This window comes from Procambarus clarkii, chromosome 22, assembly GCF_040958095.1.
Source record: "Procambarus clarkii isolate CNS0578487 chromosome 22, FALCON_Pclarkii_2.0, whole genome shotgun sequence".
NCBI classification, from domain to species: domain Eukaryota; kingdom Metazoa; phylum Arthropoda; class Malacostraca; order Decapoda; family Cambaridae; genus Procambarus; species Procambarus clarkii.
In genome coordinates, this window is record NC_091171.1 from 23209881 (window position 1) to 23228707 (window position 18827).

General features: G+C 46.4%; 2 protein-coding genes across 3 annotated transcripts in view; both read right to left on the reverse strand.

The window, feature by feature from the left end:
• Positions 1 to 18827, reverse strand: part of LOC123757937 (monocarboxylate transporter 9) — a 589339-nt gene that overhangs the window by 393974 nt on the left and 176538 nt on the right. The window lies entirely within an intron of this gene.
• On the reverse strand, positions 16092 to 17279 carry LOC123760686 (uncharacterized). Its single transcript, XM_045746473.2, has one exon. It carries the CDS (start codon positions 17277 to 17279, stop codon positions 16092 to 16094), a length of 1188 nt encoding a protein of 395 aa, XP_045602429.2.

Below are 18827 nucleotides of genomic sequence, written 5' to 3' on the forward strand. Positions count from 1 at the left end.
ACAAACACTGAGACACACACACAAGCACTGAGACACACACAACACACACAAACACTGAGACACACACACAAGCACTGAGACACACACACAAGCACTGAGACACACAAGCACTGAGACACACAAGCACTGAGACACACACACAAGCACTGAGACCACACACAACACACACACACAAACACTGAGACACACACAACACACACACACAAGCACTGAGACACACACAACACACACACACAAGCACTGAGACACACACAACACACACACAAGCAGTGAGACACACACAACACACACAAACACTGAGACACACACACAAGCACTGAGACACACACACAAGCACTGAGACACACAAGCACTGAGACACACACACAAGCACTGAGACACACACACAACACACACACAAGCACTGAGACAAACACACAAGCACTGAGACACACACACAAGCACTGAGACACACACACAACACACACACAAGCACTGAGACAAACACACAAGCACTGAGACACACACACACACACAAGCACTGAGACACACATACACACACAAGCACTGAGACACACACACAAGCACTGAGACAAACACACAAGCGCTGAGACACACACACAAGCACTGAGACACACACACAACACACAAACAAGCACTGAGACAAACACACAAGCACTGTGACACACACACACACACAAGCACTGAGACACACACACACACACAAGCACTGAGACACACATACACAAGCACTGAGACACACACACAACACACACACAAGCACTGAGACAAACACACAAGCACTGAGACACACACACACACACAAGCACTGAGACACACACAAACACACACAAGAACTGAGACACACATACACAAGCACTGAGACACACACACAACACACACACAAGCACTGAGACAAACACACAAGCACTGAGACACACACACAACACACACACACACAAGCACTGAGACACACACACACACAAGCACTGAGACACACACACACACAAGCACTGAGCCACACACACACACACAAGCACTGAGCCACACACACAAGCACTGAGACACACACACACACAAGTACTGAGACACACACACACACAAGCACTGAGACACACACACACACAAGCACTGAGACACACACACAAGCACTGAGACACACACAACACACACACACAAGCACTGAGCCACACACACAAGCACTGAGACACACACACACACAAGCACTGAGCCACACACACAAGCACTGAGACACACACAACACACACACCACCCAGGAAGACAGCAGAGGGGAAGACCAGTGGGTCACACTCCACGGTTCAAGGACACAGTCAGGAAGACAATAACAGAAGCGAGAAACAGGGGGTAAAAGAACAGCGCTGAACCAGACGGCACTAAAGAAAGCAGCAAGAACTACGCTGAGGTCAGACGTGAAGCAAAGAAGCAGTTTGAGAACGACACAGCGGCTAAAGCCTGTGAAACAGACTTTATTCTGGTGAGAAACACCACGACAAAGGGAAGGAAGTGAAAGGAATTCTATCCATAGGTAATAGAAGCAATCACCACTCATAGCTTCTAGAGCAAATGGATAGAGTATGGAATTGTCGAGAGATATAAATGAACCAGGTACAATAGCTCTGAGGCGGAGCTCGAGAGCTGAATCTCACTCCCCATAGACACAAGTAGGAAAATGCGAATATGTCATTGACCCCCAGGGAGGGAGAGTCAGGGTAAATGTTGATCAAAATGATTGTTAAATGATCTAACTTCATTTAATAATTTCAAAATCAAATTGACCAATAAAAGGGTGCAGCGTGTACATCCCCGGACCACTGTTACAATGATTGTTATCATGATGCAGGATTGTGTTTAATTCAATTGTGTTTTTATCAGTGGTTTTCAACTACGATTTGTTGCGTGTTGTCGGTATTTAAAGGGAAGCCTTCACTCAGGGCCACACCATTCTACCTCTCACTCAATCCTGTACATCCATTCCAGCCCTCACCCACACCCCCTACTTCAGCCCCTCACTCAGTCCCACTCCACTACAGCCCTCATCCAATCTCACTCCACTCCAGCTCTCACTCAGCCCCAATCCACACTAACCCTCACCCAGCCCTCACTCAATCCCACTCCAGCCCTAAGTCCATTCCACTCTAGCCCTCACATAGTCCCACCCACACTCCACCTATCACTCAGTCCTCCACGTCCCCCTCCAGCCGCTCCTATGACAGGGCTACTAAAATTAGACAGGAAAAGGGAAGGCTGGGTAGAGTGTGTTTTCCTAGACTGTCCAAAAGCATTTGACATTGTCCCCCCATAACACATTGGTGTACATGATGGAGAGACAGACTGGAATAACTTGGGGGAACACGGAACTGGGTAAGGAATTACCTGAACGATCAAAAGAACAGAGTCATAAAGGAACTCTCGAGCTGGATAAAGCAACAAGTGGGGTCCCACAAGGCTCGGTCCTGAAAATACTGCTGTTCTTAAGAAATGCACTAGACAGAAAAGAAGTTGTGGACACTACCCCCAGCCACAACTTTTTTTGAGCCAGATTCGACAAGGAATTCGAGCGCCAGATTAATTACATTCTAACGCAACAGGTTCAACAACGCCAATGGGCGGAGGCACAAATTACTAGACCTCAAATCCACAAGGGCCGTGACGAGGATTCGAACCTATGTCCTAGATGATCCCAGACGCTGCCTTAATCGACTGAGCTACGATGGCATCAATTTGTTCGTTGATGCATCACGCTATTGTGATGTTGCTAGACCTCACTTCTCGGTAGACACTGATAGGTGAGCACTCCTCTCCAACCCTCACTCCTTCCTCTCTCTCTCTTTCTCTCTCTCTCTCTCTCTCTCTCTCTCTCTCTCTCTCTCTCTCTCTCTCTCTCTCTCTCTCTCTCTCTCTCTCTCTCTCTCTCTCCCCTCACTTACCCCCTCATCACCCCCCCACACCGCAACTCCCCTTCTCTTTCTTGCCATGGGTTATTTCAGACAGTGAATGCAAATCGAGCGAAGCTTTCCAGAGTGCGGGGAAATTTACGAGGCTCACTCCAGTTCAAAAACTTCAAAGTGGGGAGGGGAGGATGGTGCATGGGAATGATGGGGGAATGCACGGTGGAATTAGCCACTGCTGACTCCCTTGATAGCTGTCGCCGCCTGCGTGATGAAATGAATCCTCGGCGGAGAAAACACACATTTCTTTTTGTTTTCTTGTTTCCAGCCTGGAGGAAGTCATATTAAAGAAAACGGATCACAGTCCTGTCTGAGGACGCCCGCTGCACCCGTTACCCGCACTCGGGGATCTTGAATCTTTCATTCTCGTGTTGCTTGAGTGAGGAACGGGGGGGGGGAGGGGGACTACACCTTCCCTACACACCATCACCATCGCTAAGATCTCCGCTACACGCCATCAATAACACCTACACTACATACCATCACCATCACTAACACCATTAACATGTCCACTACACACCATCATCTGTGATTTCAGTAGAAATTGCGGTTGTATGAGATTACAAGTCCACAGGGGGCTGGCCTAGTGGTTGAGGACGCGACTGGCAATGCCTATAGGTCGTGGGTTCGCGCCCCCCCTCATAGTCCCAGTGGATTTTTCTCATTGATTCAATCACGTCAATGTGATTGTGACTATTGATAATTTTCTTAGGAATATTTTTCCAATCTACATAAATACCTTCTGCCATCACAAGAAACACTAAATCACTTAATGTTTCCGTTTGAATTTTTTTCAAGTACTTAATCGCAGGGTGAGATGTATATTGACCAGACCACACACTAGAAATTGAAGGGACGACGACGTTTCGGTCCGTCCTGGACCATTCTCAAGTCGATTGTCTTGAGAATGGTCCAGCCACGTTATTGTGACTCATCGCCTGCAGTGAGATGTATACTCACAGCCTGCGATGTGTGTTGTGTGTTTGCGTGTAAAATTAGTATACCTGTATCCCTCTCACAATGTATGTATACTCACAATGTATCCCTGTCACAATGTATATTCCTGATATCATGTTGTTGACGAAACGTCCAAGAAATACAATGGAAAGATTAAATAAAAAAAATTGTCATAAACCATTTTGGCCAGTTTTTTTTAATATTAATCATAATATTTGTGATGAAATGTATAACATTCCAAGCGAGATTCATGGAATTCAGTTTCACGAAAAAAAATATGAAAATAGTTCAAACATACCCCACGAAAATAATTTATAACCTAATTCACCAAAACTTTAATAATTTTCATTCTCAGACAACAAATATGACAAAACTTTGAACAAGAAATGATTGGAAACATTTGATTTAAATTATGAAAAAAAAATTTAATCCGGGAAAAACACAATTTCATCTATAATATTTTGTTTACATAATCAAAAGTGCTGAAAACATTCAACCCTTTCGCTATGACGCCATGATTCCTGTCACAGCCTAGCCTATGCCCCGGCCCTGTTGAGAATTGTTCATGCTCATGTACCATTTCTCTATTGTTTGTGGTAGCTGTCGTCATTAATTTAGAACGACAATCAGCATGATTGTGAGTTTGGTGTTGCCAGGGATTTCTGTTTGTCATAGTGGTTGGGAAGTAACCAAAGACGAGCGTGATTTTGTCCTGCCGAAGACTGATGACTTTGTCATCAGTCTTCGTGTATTTGATGCATCACGTTAGAGTGATCTCTGTGTGTGATGACTTTGTCATGGTAACGCCGCAAGTGATAGGGTTGTCATGGTAACGCCGCAAGTGATAGGGTTGTCATGGTAACGCCGCAAGTGATAGGGTTGTCATGGTAACGCCCCAAGTGATAGGGTTGTCATGGTAACGCCGCAAATGATAGGGTTGTCATGGTAACGCCGCAAGTGATAGGGTTGTCATGGTAACGCCGCAAGTGATAGGGTTGTCATGGTAACGCCGCAAGTGATAGGGTTGTCATGGTAACGCCGCAAGTGATAGGGTTGTCATGGTAACGCCGCAAATGATAGGGTTGTCATGGTAACGCCGCAAGTGATAGTAGGATTGTCATGATAACGCAGCAAGTGATAGGGTTGTCGTGGTAGTGCCACAAGTGATAGGGTTGTCATGGTAACGCTGCAAGTGATAGGGTTGTCATGGTAACGCCACAAGTGATAGGGTTGTCATGGTAACGCTACAAGTGATAGGGTTGTCATGGTAACGCCGCAAGTGATAGGGTTGTCATGGTAACGCCACAAGACGCTTGCAGTGATAGACAATCAGTGAGATGCCCCGTGCAAGGATTACCTGCCGATGATCAACGTCCTCCCCGGGACCCGGTCTCTGACTAAGTCTCCTGGTTGGTGGTCTGATCAACCAGGCTGTTCGGCGCGGCTGATAGACGTACGACCGGTTGATCAGCTATCCTTTGAAGAGGTTTATCAAAGTTCACTTTTGAACACTAAGCTGCTAGTTACGCAGCTAAGGTGTAGCAGGAGAGTGTTAAAAATATCTTGAGACTTCTAATGTCGACAATTCTCTCTCAGAGTACCTATTGCACCTCTGCTTTTGAATTAAGGCTTTTTTACACATCCTGCCATGTCTACTGGTTTCTTGTGAAGTTATTTCCGTGTACCCAAGAGTGTAACACTTACACTCTTGACACTCACACTTAATGCTGTTGTTATGACCACGCATACACCAGTATGATCATACTGAAGCTGGTGTATGATGTGATCAAACTATATAGTGATATCTTGGCTGATTAGCCTAGCATCACGAATATTGTCATTTATTATTTAATCTTCTTTGACAGTATATTGTTATTAATTTGTGTATTGTCAGTGTATGTCATATATAACCAAGTCTATTATAATTCTGTATTAAAGATATATCCCATGTAATTGTGGATATATATTAGATGTCTAGTGTATAGCAGTAGCCTAATGTCATGTAGCTTGAAAAACATCTTTGTATGCTTATTGTATGTAATGCTACATAAATACTGTATTGGTAACATTATGTGTACCATGATGGAGAATGTATACATTTAGGTATCGGATGTATTACTCATATGTATACTGTGTAATTTCCATTTCAGTGTTGTTCCTTGCATTGTCCTCTTGTCATAACATTTACTGAGATTATGGCACTGAAATGTATACCACCTAGACAAGCTTTTGATACACGTGTTGTATATATATCTACTTTTTGTTTTTTATTCTTGTATACATATGTATTAACGGTTGGCTGACGTCTTGAATCCGCCCTTAACCCCCTCCCCTTTCCCCCCTTTTTGCTGTACCGACTCGCACCAATGTTACCATGTCTTACCAATACGAATTATTTGTGTACATATTTTTATATCATGATAAATTCTTTAAGGTACTGAATTCTTATTATGTATTATTATGTAAGGTTGTGTATTATAATCTTTATTTAGTTGTATAGTAAATTAGAAGTTCATGATTGAGTTATGTCTGTAAATGAGCTTGAGATTTGAAAGAGTGGAGTCAGTTGACTCATGGAGTTAGATACAGCGTCGCGCCCCTGCGAGTTTGGCTGAAGGCGGCATATAGGTTAAGTAATAATTGTAATTACGAAGCAATAAGATGCTTATCTTAAGATACTAACAAGGTTAGGTAAGGTCGGTGTTTTCTATGAAGCTTTTTAAGGGTATCTATTATGTTTAGTATGTCACCTATGCACTTATTTAATAAGTCAATATTGACTATACGAATTTGCGAGAACGGGTTGCACATTACTCTCTGACCATCCCAAGCGAGCGCATCTGTGGCGCTTGGGATAAGGTCCGAGATTTGTGACCGCTAGATTAATTGTCATGTAACAGTATGCATACCATGGATCATTGCTACTGCTGTGCATCATTTATACCAGGTGGTCGGAGTTGTTATGTCTTAGTGAGGTGATTTATTCTGAATTACATAAGTATATGCCAAGGTGCTGTAATTGATATTTTTCCTCATACCTCATGTGTTATTGATTGAGACACCACCACCCTGAGCAGCATATAGGCGCAAGTGTTCCACTGCGCCAGGATAGAGCCTGGTGTCAGCTAGTGCTGATTGATGCAGTTTCCAGACCTGTTTTTGTTGATCATGCCCAGTTGTTGAGAAGCTGGATAAAGTAATTGTGTGTGTGAGTTAGTAAATGGTTATTCTTTTAATGTTATGTGGATTTATAGTAATGCCAGTAAACTGGAATATTTTTTTGCTAGCCTTTCACTCCCCTAGAACATTGATTGATATTTGGCAAGGCTATGTGTTCCAGTGATGGTGAAGGTTACTCCCTCTCATAACACTAAAGTAGGGGTCTTGTCCGTGTCCATAACAGCTGTGTTTACTATATTAACCTGCAATGTTAAATGTGATTCTTGTACTGTGATTTGTGGGTGTGTACTCACTGAATATGTGCGCCCCTTGAGGGACTGGAAGTAGAGGAGGGTACAAATAGCCTAAGCTACTCTATTCCTTTGAGATGTATTTTACGGTCGGAATAAGCGTACTTGAACTTGATTTCCTTGATTTGATCAGGCGGTGTCATTCCTGTGTGATAAGTTGGGACCAGTTAAGTTGGAATAAGTTTTTCCTGATAATTCCCTTCCCGCCTGTGCTTTGCGGAATACAGATTTACCAATTTTAAGCGAGCCCGATAATTTAGATGATTTACTGAGGGGATTCTAGCAGTAAAAGAACTTTGCACGCTCTCCAGGTCAACAATTTCTCCAGCTTCAAATGGGGTTGTTAGTGTAAACAATATTCCACCTTAGAGAGTAACAGTAAAATTTGCCTTTACTTCTTTAACACGTTCATGTTATGCTTCTTTAACATGCATATTGGAACTGAGGATTTTATTGGCAATTGTGTAAATCGTCAGTAAACCACGAAGGAATAATGTTTATATATATGTAGTTTTTAAATATATATGTGTTAATTAGTTACTGGTAGTCTTACTTACCCCCTATTATGCCCAACCACTTGGATTGGACGGCAGAGCAACGGTCTCGCTTGTTGCAGGTCGGCGTTCAATCTCCGACCATCCAAGTGATTGATCACTATTCCTTCCCCCCGTCCCATCCGTAATCCTTATCCTGGCCCCCTTCCCCAGTGTTATATAGCCGTAATGTTTTAGTGCTTTCTCCTGATAATTACCTTCCTACCTTACCCTCTAATACCTTCAATCTTGACGACAGGGTTTTTCACATTATTAATTCGCAAGGAGTGGACAGAGATAGATAATACTCCGTAATAATTATATGGAAACAACAGAGAAGCTAAGGGTTAGCTTGGAGTTAGGTCGGACTTGTACCTTGACTGTCCCTTGAGGGGGTTCTGGGAGTTCTTCTGGAAACGCTTGGCCAGACTTGGCACAGTGAGAGAGGGAGGGAGGTGACTGAAGCAGGTTAATGGCCCTCGCCAGGTAAATCAATGGTCTGAAATGTTCCGAGTCGGGAGACCAGTAATACCAGAGTTGCATTCAGCAATCATGGCCCAAGGACCCTTACTGCGACCAGCCGTGGCCCAGGCCCCCCCCCCCCTCACTACTATTAACCCAGGGACAATGTCCTGCACCACACAGCTCACAGCCCCCTGCCAGGTAAGTCCACTACGGGCTCACCATAGCCTGTGCTACTTGGAACGTTTTGTTCCAAGTAGTTGAATCTTCAACAACAACAACAACATCCTGCACCACCTGACCTGTCGTCACCAGCTGACCTCCGTGTATCCCCCCCCCCCCCCGAGGGTCAAACATGACGTCAGAGCCTTCACAATTAGAGTCACCCAAATTACAAGAGCACAACAAATCCAATTTTGTCCGCGACTCTCCGCGAGAGCCCCCGTCATCACTCACGCGGCTGTCAGCCTCACGTCCAAAGCGCTGACGTGCACAGCGTCAGTGCCAAGCGTCAGCATGAAGCTGTCATGTCTCTGTCAAGTAACTACAAGGTCATGTCACGACTAGCTCATGCAACTTGGTGCAAGTAGATCAATTAGAATCACAGACGTGAGCAGCTCTGACACATGAGCCAAGTCCCAGGAACTCGACGGGTCAACAGAGACGATCCTTAAAACCACATAGCAACGCAGGCCCAGGAATGGGCCGCCACGCCATCCCGCGAGTGACGGGATAACCTGAACTTCAGGTCTGTATACCTATAGATGCAGCTTCAGCGTGAAGCTTAGGAGCTTTGAAGCATCCCCGGCACCCATAGCACCGCTGCACCCATAGCACGAATGGCACCCCTGCACCCAAGAGCATCGCCACGATGTTCCAAGCTTGCTCCACGTCTTGTAGATTGCCTGGAGAATCCCCCAGTGGTGAGAGGTGAGGCAGGTTGAAGAGGCTATATAACATTCCTACCTTTCATTGAGGGAAGAGATGTTGATGTGAGACCTTTGGTGATCCCTGCTACTAATTGCCAGCGATTACCAGACTGTGAGTGAAGTCTAGTGACCGCACTCACAACCAGACTGTTAGTGTAACTCAAGTGACCGTACTCACAATACTATCATACATAATAATAATAGTTTATAGTTGACACAATAATTTAATTTGTTTAATCCACAGCACTGTAGAGTTCAATGGACGAGTGCATCACTGGTGCTGGGCGGCCTCAGAGTGGGACGCCCACAGAGTGAAAGTACAAATAATTCCCGACAGAATCAGAAATAATCAGATCACACTGACCCCAGGCTTAACTTCTCAGAATGTTTGGCAATACGTTTATTGCTTGTGATGTGTGTATGTATGTATTAACACGATGTACTGAACGGGGTGAGAATAGCTTGAGCTACCTCATCCCTTTGTGTGTATTTTAGCTCAATAAACTTATTTCAATTTCAGGCTTAACTATACGACACGTATCCATGGCGCATTAAATACCAGTATTACACAGTACGTCACAAGAAATGAGTGGCGTCGACCAATCATTTCCGCGAGGGCATTAGGGCACGCATGGGTGGGTATAAATATATGAGACCCTCCCCCCCCCGCTCCTGTGTTAGGTGTATCTAAGGTCACTTACGGGATCACCATAGCCCGTGCTACTTGGTGTTGTTCCAAGTAGCTGAATCATCTATAGCAACAGGTAGTTAGTTACACCTGTTCAAAGTTCAGACCCCACAAGCACGGTTGACCAAGACGTGTTGTTGAGTCCCGGTGGCAAGAGTGAGCTATATATACCACTACTCTCATCCCCCACTACTCCGGTACCTCTACTCTTACCTACACTACTCCGGTACCTCTACTCTCATCCCCCACTACTCCGGTACCTCTACTCTTACCTACACTACTCCGGTACCTCTACTCTCATCCCCCACTACTCCGGTACCTCTACTCTTACCTACACTACTCCGGTACCTCTACTCTCATCCCCCACTACTCCGGTACCTCTACTCTTACCTACACTACTCCGGTACCTCTACTCTCATCCCCCACTACTCCGGTACCTCTACTCTTACCTACACTACTCCGGTACCTCTACTCTCATCCCCCACTACTCCGGTACCTCTACTCTTACCTACACTACTCCGGTACCTCTACTCTCATCCCCCACTACTCCGGTACCTCTACTCTTACCTACACTACTCCGGTACCTCTACTCTCATCCCCCACTACTCCGGTACCTCTACTCTTACCTACACTACTCCGGTACCTCTACTCTCATCCCCCACTACTCCGGTACCTCTACTCTCATCCCCCACTACTCCGGTACCTCTACTCTCATCCCCCACTACTCCGGTACCTCTACTCTCATCCCCCACTACTCCGGTACCTCTACTCTTACCTACACTACTCCGGTACCTCTACTCTCATCCCCCACTACTCCGGTACCACTACTCTCATCCCCCACTACTCCGGTACCTCTACTCTTACCTACACTACTCCGGTACCTCTACTCTTACCTACACTACTCCGGTACCTCTACTCTCATCCCCCACTACTCCGGTACCTCTACTCTCATCCCCCACTACTCCGGTACCACTACTCTCATCCCCCACTACTCCGGTACCTCTACTCTTACCTACACCACTCCGGTACCTCTACTCTAATCTACACTACTCCGGTACCTCTACTCTTACCTACACTACTCCGGTACCTCTACTCTTACCTACACTACTCCGGTACCTCTACTCTAATCTACACTACTCCGGTACCTCTACTCTAATCTACACTATTCCAGTAATTCTACTCTCACTTAGACACAAACATGAATCACAAAACCTACCATACATACAACCACACCGTCACAGTACCAACCATACATAACCACACCGTCACAGTACCAACCATACATACAACCACACCGTCACAGTACCAACCATACATACAACCACACCGACACAGTACCAACCATACATAACAACCACACCGTCATAGTACCAACCATACATACAACCACACCGTCACAGTACCAACCATACATAACAACCACACCGTCACAGTACCAACCATACATACAACCACACCGTCACAGTACCAACCATACATACAACCACACCGACACAGTACCAACCATACATAACAACCACACCGTCATAGTACCAACCATACATACAACCACACCGTCACAGTACCAACCATACACAACAACCACACCGTCACAGTACCAACCATACACAACAACCACACCGACACAGTACCAACCATACACAACAACCACACCGTCACAGTACCAACCATACACAACAACCACACCGTCACAGTACCAACCATACACAACAACCACACCGTCACAGTACCAACCATGCACAACAACCACACCGTCACAGTACCAACCATACACAACAACCACACCGTCACAGTACCAACCATACATAACAACCACACCGACACAGTACCAACCATACACAACAACCACACCGTCACAGTACCAACCATACACAACAACCACACCGTCACAGTACCAACCATACACAACAACCACACCGTCACAGTACCAACCATGCACAACAACCACACCGTCACAGTACCAACCATACACAACAACCACACCGTCACAGTACCAACCATACACAACAACCACACCGTCACAGTACCAACCATACACAACAACCACACCGACACAGTACCAACCATACATACAACCACACCGTCACAGTACCAACCATACACAACAACCACACCGACACAGTACCAACCATACATACAACCACACCGTCACAGTACCAACCATACACAACAACCACACCGTCACAGTACCAACCATACACAACAACCACACCGACACAGTACCAACCATACACAACAACCACACCGTCACAGTACCAACCATACACAACAACCACACCGACACAGTACCAACCATACACAACAACCACACCGACACAGTACCAACCATACACAACAACCACACCGTCACAGTACCAACCATACACAACAACCACACCGACACAGTACCAACCATGCACAACAACCACACCGTCACAGTACCAACCATACACAACAACCACACCGACACAGTACCAACCATACACAACAACCACACCGTCACAGTACCAACCATACACAACAACCACACCGACACAGTACCAACCATGCACAACAACCACACCGTCACAGTACCAACCATACACAACAACCACACCGACACAGTACCAACCATACACAACAACCACACCGTCACAGTACCAACCATACACAACAACCACACCGACACAGTACCAACCATACACAACAACCACACCGACACAGTACCAACCATGCACAACAACCACACCGACACAGTACCAACCATACACAACAACCACACCGACACAGTACCAACCATACACAACAACCACACCGTCACAGTACCAACCATACACAACAACCACACCGACACAGTACCAACCATACACAACAACCACACCGACACAGTACCAACCATGCACAACAACCACACCGTCACAGTACCAACCATACGCACAAACCGCCTCTTTTCCTTCCGTAAAAATTAAACGACAAATAAATGACTAAATTAGAATAATATATTGACAGCCAATGCATGTGAGTGTGTGTGCTCACCTATTTGTGCTTGCGGGGGTTGAGCTCTGGCTCTTTGATCCCGCCTCTCAACTGTCAATTATCTGATGTACAGATTCCTGAGCCTACTGGGCTCTATCATATCTACATTTGAAACTGTGTATGGAGTCAGCCTCCACCACATCACTTCCTAATGCATTCCACCTGTTAACTACTTTGACACTGATAAAGTTCTTTCTAACGTCTCTGTGGCTCATGTGGGTACTCAGTTTCCACCTGTGTCCCCTTGTTCGCGTACCACCAGTGTTAAACAGTTTATCTTTATCTAGCCTGTCAATTCCTCTGAAAATTTTGCGTATGGCTCGCAGCCATACGTCAGGCTGCGAGCAGTCGCGTCCAACAGCCTGGTTGATCAGTCCGGCAACCAGGAGGCCTGGTCGACGACCGGGCCGCGGGGACGCTAAGCCCCGGAAGCACCTCAAGGTAACCTCAAAGTGGTGATCATGTCTCCTCTTACTCTTCTGTCTTCCAGTGTCGTAAGGTGCATTTCCCGCAGCCTTTCCTCGTAACTCATGTGTGTGTACTCACCTAATTGTACTCACCTAATTGTGCTTGCGGGGGTTGAGCTCTGGCTCTTTGGTCCCGCCTCTCAACCGTCAATCAACTGGTGTACAGATTCCTGAGCCTATTGGGCTCTATCATATCTACATTTGAAACTGTGAATGGAGTCAGCCTCCACCACATCACTTCCTAATGCATTCCATTTGCTAACTACTCTGACACTGAAAAAGTTCTTTCTAACGTCTCTGTGGCTCATTTGGGTACTCAGCTTCCACCTGTGTCCCCTTGTTCGCGTCCCACCAGTGTTGAAAAGTTCATCCTTGTTTACCCGGTCGATTCCCCTGAGGATTTTATAGGTTGTGATCATGTCCCCCCTTACTCTTCTGTCTTCCAGTGTCGTGAGGTGCATTTCCCGCAGCCTTTCCTCATAACTCATGTGTGTGTATGTGTGTGTGTGTGTGTGTGTGTGTCTGTGTGTGTGTGTGTGTGTCTGTGTGTGTGTGTGTGTGTGTGTGTGTGTGTGTGTGTGTGTGTGTGTGTGTGTGTGTGTGTGTGTGTGTGTGTGTGTGTGTGTGTGAGGGTTGGAAACAGGTATCTACCTCCGACAGGTATCTAACTCTGGCTTATCTTAAAAAAAAGTCAACTTACATACACGTATACACAAGCATACGTACACGTATGGACGGGCATACATACACGTATGGACGAGCATGCACACATTTAAATGCACGGACACGGACGCGTACACTCACGAACGCAAAAGAACTAGAGCAAGCACGCACACGCGCGCGGACGCCCATATACAAACACGAGTTACGAGGAAATGCTACAGAAATTAAACCTTGCGTCGCTAGAAGACAAAAAGAGTCAGGGGAGACATGATTACCACGTGCAAAATTCTCAGGGAATTGATAAGTTAGATAACCCCAGATTATTTAGCACAGGAGGTAACCGCACAAGATGACACAGATGGAAACCGAGTGCCCAAATGAGCCACAGAGACGGAAATAATTTTTCAGTCAAAGTAGTTAATAAATGGATGTGGTGGAGGTAGACTCCATACACAGTTTCAAATGTACATACAATAGAGCCCAATAGTCTCTGGAACTTGAGAGGTGGGACCAAAGAGCCGAAGCTCAACCCCCGCGCAAGAACAACCAGGTACATACAACTATGTAAACACATACAGGTGATTTAGTACCATTCCACACATCAATCATCCTCAGAGCTTTGATTGACAGCCTGTAACCAACCTTTCCAGAGTGGCACATCAGCTTTATCACAACTCTGGCCTCTGTAGCGACCTATGACAAGTCATTAGGTCTGGCTCGAGTGCTAGCACCAAGGTCTGGCCCGAGTGCAAACACCAAGGTCTGGCTCGAGTGCTAGCACCAAGGTCAGACTCGAGTGCTAGCAACAAGGTCAGACTCGAGTGCTAGCACCAAGGCCAGACTCGAGTGCTAGCACCAAGGCCAGACTCAAGTGCTAGCACCAAGACCTGGCTCGAGTGCTAGCACCAAGGTCTGGCCCGAGTGCTAGCACCAAGGTCTGGCCCGAGTGCTAGCACCAAGGTCAAGCTTGAGTGCTAGCACCAAGGCCAGACTCGAGTGCTAGCACCAAGGCCAGACTCGAGCGCTAGCACCAAGATCTGGCTCGAGTGCTAGCACCAAGGTCTGGCCCGAGTGCTAGCACCAAGGTCTGGCTCGAGTGCTAGCACCAAGGTCTGGCTCGAGTGCTAGCTCCAAGGTCTGGCTCGAGTGCTAGCACCAAGGTCAGACTCGAGTGCTAGCACCAAGGTCTGGCTCAAGTGCTAGCTCCAAGGTCTGGCTCGAGTGCTAGCTCCAAGGTCTGGCTCGAGTGCTAGCACCAAGGTCTGGCTCGAGTGCTAGCACCAAGGTCTGGCTCGAGTGCTAGCTCCAAGGTCTGGCTCGAGTGCTAGCACCAAGGTCAGACTCGAGTGCTAGCACCAAGGTCAGACTCGAGTGCTAGCACCAAGGCCAGACTTGAGTGCTAGCACCAAGGCCAGACTCGAGTGCTAGCACCAAGATCTGGCTCGAGTGCTAGCACCAAGGTCTGGCCCGAGTGCTAGCACCAAGGCCAGACTCGAGTGCTAGCACCAAGGCCAGACTCGAGTGCTAGCACCAAGGCCAGACTCGAGTGCTAGCACCAAGGCCAGACTCGAGTGCTAGCACCAAGGCCAGACTCGAGTGCTAGCACCAAGGCCAGACTCGAGTGCTAGCCCAATCGTACAGCCACACACACACACACACACACACACACACACACACACACACACACACACACACACACACACACACACACACACACACACACACACTCCTGCTCTGACTCTCTGTGTATATCATTCTAATGTGGTCATTCCTTTGTTGTTTTTACTGGTGGAAAAATGCTGTTGGTACGAACATGGTTGTCCCTGTGATGGCTGGTTCGTACCTCAACCCTTGCTCTTATTGAACATGTTCTTGTTCACTCTCTTGCACAGAATCCAATGCGTGTGTATGTACTCACGTACGCATGGGTGAGTGCGTTGTCTTCACTCACGTACGCATGGGTGAGTGCGTTGTCTTCACTCACGTACGCATGGGTGTGTTGTCTTCACTCACGTACGCATGGGTGAGTGCGTTGTCTTCACTCACGTACGCATGGGTGAGTGCGTTGTCTTCACTCACGTACGCATGGGTGAGTGCGTTGTCTTCACTCACGTACGCATGGGTGAGTGCATTGTCTTCACTCACGTACGCATGGGTGAGTGCGTTGTCTTCACTCACGTACGCATGAGTGAGTGCGTTGTCTTCACTCACGTACGCATGAGTGAGTGCGTTGTCTTCACTCACGTACGCATGGGTGAATGCGTTGTCTTCACTCACGTACGCATGGGTGAGTGCATTGTCTTCACTCACGTACGCATGGGTGAGTGCGTTGTCTTCACTCACGTACGCATGGGTGAGTGCGTTGTCTTCACTCACGTACGCATGGGTGAGTGCGTTGTCTTCACTCACGTACGCATGGGTGAGTGCGTTGTCTTCACTCACGTACGCATGGGTGAGTGCATTGTCTTCACTCACGTACGCATGGGTGAGTGCGTTGTCTTCACTCACGTACGCATGGGTGAATGCGTTCTCTTCACTCACGTACGCATGGGTGAGTGCGTTGTCTTCACTCACGTACGCATGGGTGAGTGCATTGTCTTCACTCACGTACGCATGGGTGAGTGCGTTGTCTTCACTCACGTACGCATGGGTGAGTGCGTTGTCTTCACTCACGTACGCATGGGTGAATGCGATGTCTTCACTCACGTACGCATGGGTGAGTGCGTTGTCTTCACTCACGTACGCATGGGTGAGTGCGTTGTCTTCACTCACGTACGCATGGGTGAGTGCATTGTCTTCACTCACGTATGCATGGGTGAATGCGATGTCTTCACTCACGTACGCATGGGTGAGTGCGTTGTCTTCACTCACGTACGCATGGGTGAATGCGTTGTCTTCACTCACGTACGCATGGGTGAATGCGTTGTCTTCACTCACGTACGCATGGGTGAGTGCATTGTCTTCACTCACGTACGCATGGGTGAGTGCATTGTCTTCACTCACGTACGCATGGGTGAATGCGTTGTCTTCACTCACGTACGCATGGGTGAATGCGTTGTCTTCACTCACGTACGCATGGGTGAATGCGTTGTCTTCACTCACGTACGCATGGGTGAGTGCATTGTCTTCACTCACGTACGCATGGGTGAATGCGTTCTCTTCAAGCATTTCTAATAACAATAAAGAACGTCAGAAGGGCTATATTGACCCACACGAGGCAGCTCCTATTTACATCCACACAACTCATTCACATATAATGTCTATCCTGCGCGTGAAACAATCCCCCGTATGCAGACCATGAGTCACAGTAACAGTGGCTGAAGATGTGATGACCAGACCATAGACCAGAAGACGAGGAGACAACGACATTGTTTTGGTTCGTCCTGAATCATTATCAAGTTGATTGTGATGGGAGCGATTGATTGATTGAGGAAGATTAAGCCACCCAAGAGGTGGCACGGGCATGAATAACCCGCAAGGAAGGGAGCGAGGGAGGCACGGGTATATGTAAGGCAAAAGTGTGGTGAGGAGCAGGTGGGAGGAGGTAAATTCTTAAGGCAAGAGCAAGGAAAAAGGTAAGAATAAAGAGCAAAAAGGGATACGGATGAAATGGGTGATATAATAGGGGTGGCGGGAAAAAAGGGAACGTAAGAATATATGGAGAAAGTGAAAAAATGGGGGGTAAGCTTATTTTATTTTATTCTCATGTCTTATTAGGGATTCTAATCATCCCATTGATTGGTCTTCTAAAATAATCTTTCCTGCCTCTACTACTCTTTACAGACGCCGTCTTGTTGAATCGGCTCTGATACACACACGCCTACCCCCCCCCCCTCCTTTTTATCATTCTTTCTCCTCTTATCCTTCCGTCATCCTATTATATCACCCATCCCTTCCGTACCCATTTTTGCTTCTTGTTCTTACATTTTCGTTTTGCTCTTTCCTTTTAGGAATGATCTCCTCCCACCTGCTCCTCTCCTCACCTTACTTATGCTCGTGCTCCCCCTCGCTCCGATTTACGGGCTATTCATGCCCGTGCCCCCCTCTTGGGTGGCTTAATCTTCGTCAATCAATCATCACAATCGACTTGCTAATGGTCCAGGACGGACGTCTATTATGTTATCCGGTAATTTGCTCCATGAATCAACTACCCTATTTCCAAACCAGTATTTACATAGCTTTGAATAAATCTAAACTAATCATTTTTTTCTATATTACCTCGTGTTCACAATGATGTGATATATTGATGAAAATCTTCAGGTTGGTCAACTTTTTGTACCACTGTGGCTGAGTCGGTTAAGGCAGTCGGTCGTCTTGGGAATCACCAGGTCGCGGGTTCGAGTCCCTCCATTGCTTCAAAATAATTTTCATTGTTATATCACGGCATTGTAATTTCATTGCGATTTATATATATTGATTCTGAAGATGTATTGATTGATACGAAAATATTTAAGGAATTTCCTCTCTCATTTTCCTTAGTGGTTAGACATTGTTATATTATTCACCACGTGTTAATTTCTGCGTGATTTACATATATATATATATTATTAAATATGACCGAAAAAGTAAGATTAATAATTCTAACACGAACTTTCTCAATCTTTCGTACATTTCTTTTCACTGTTGGAGGTAAATCAAAAATCAATTCTCCAAAATTCATTTTTATTTCTAGTCTGACGCGACACGAGCGCGTTTCGTAAAACTTATTACATTTTC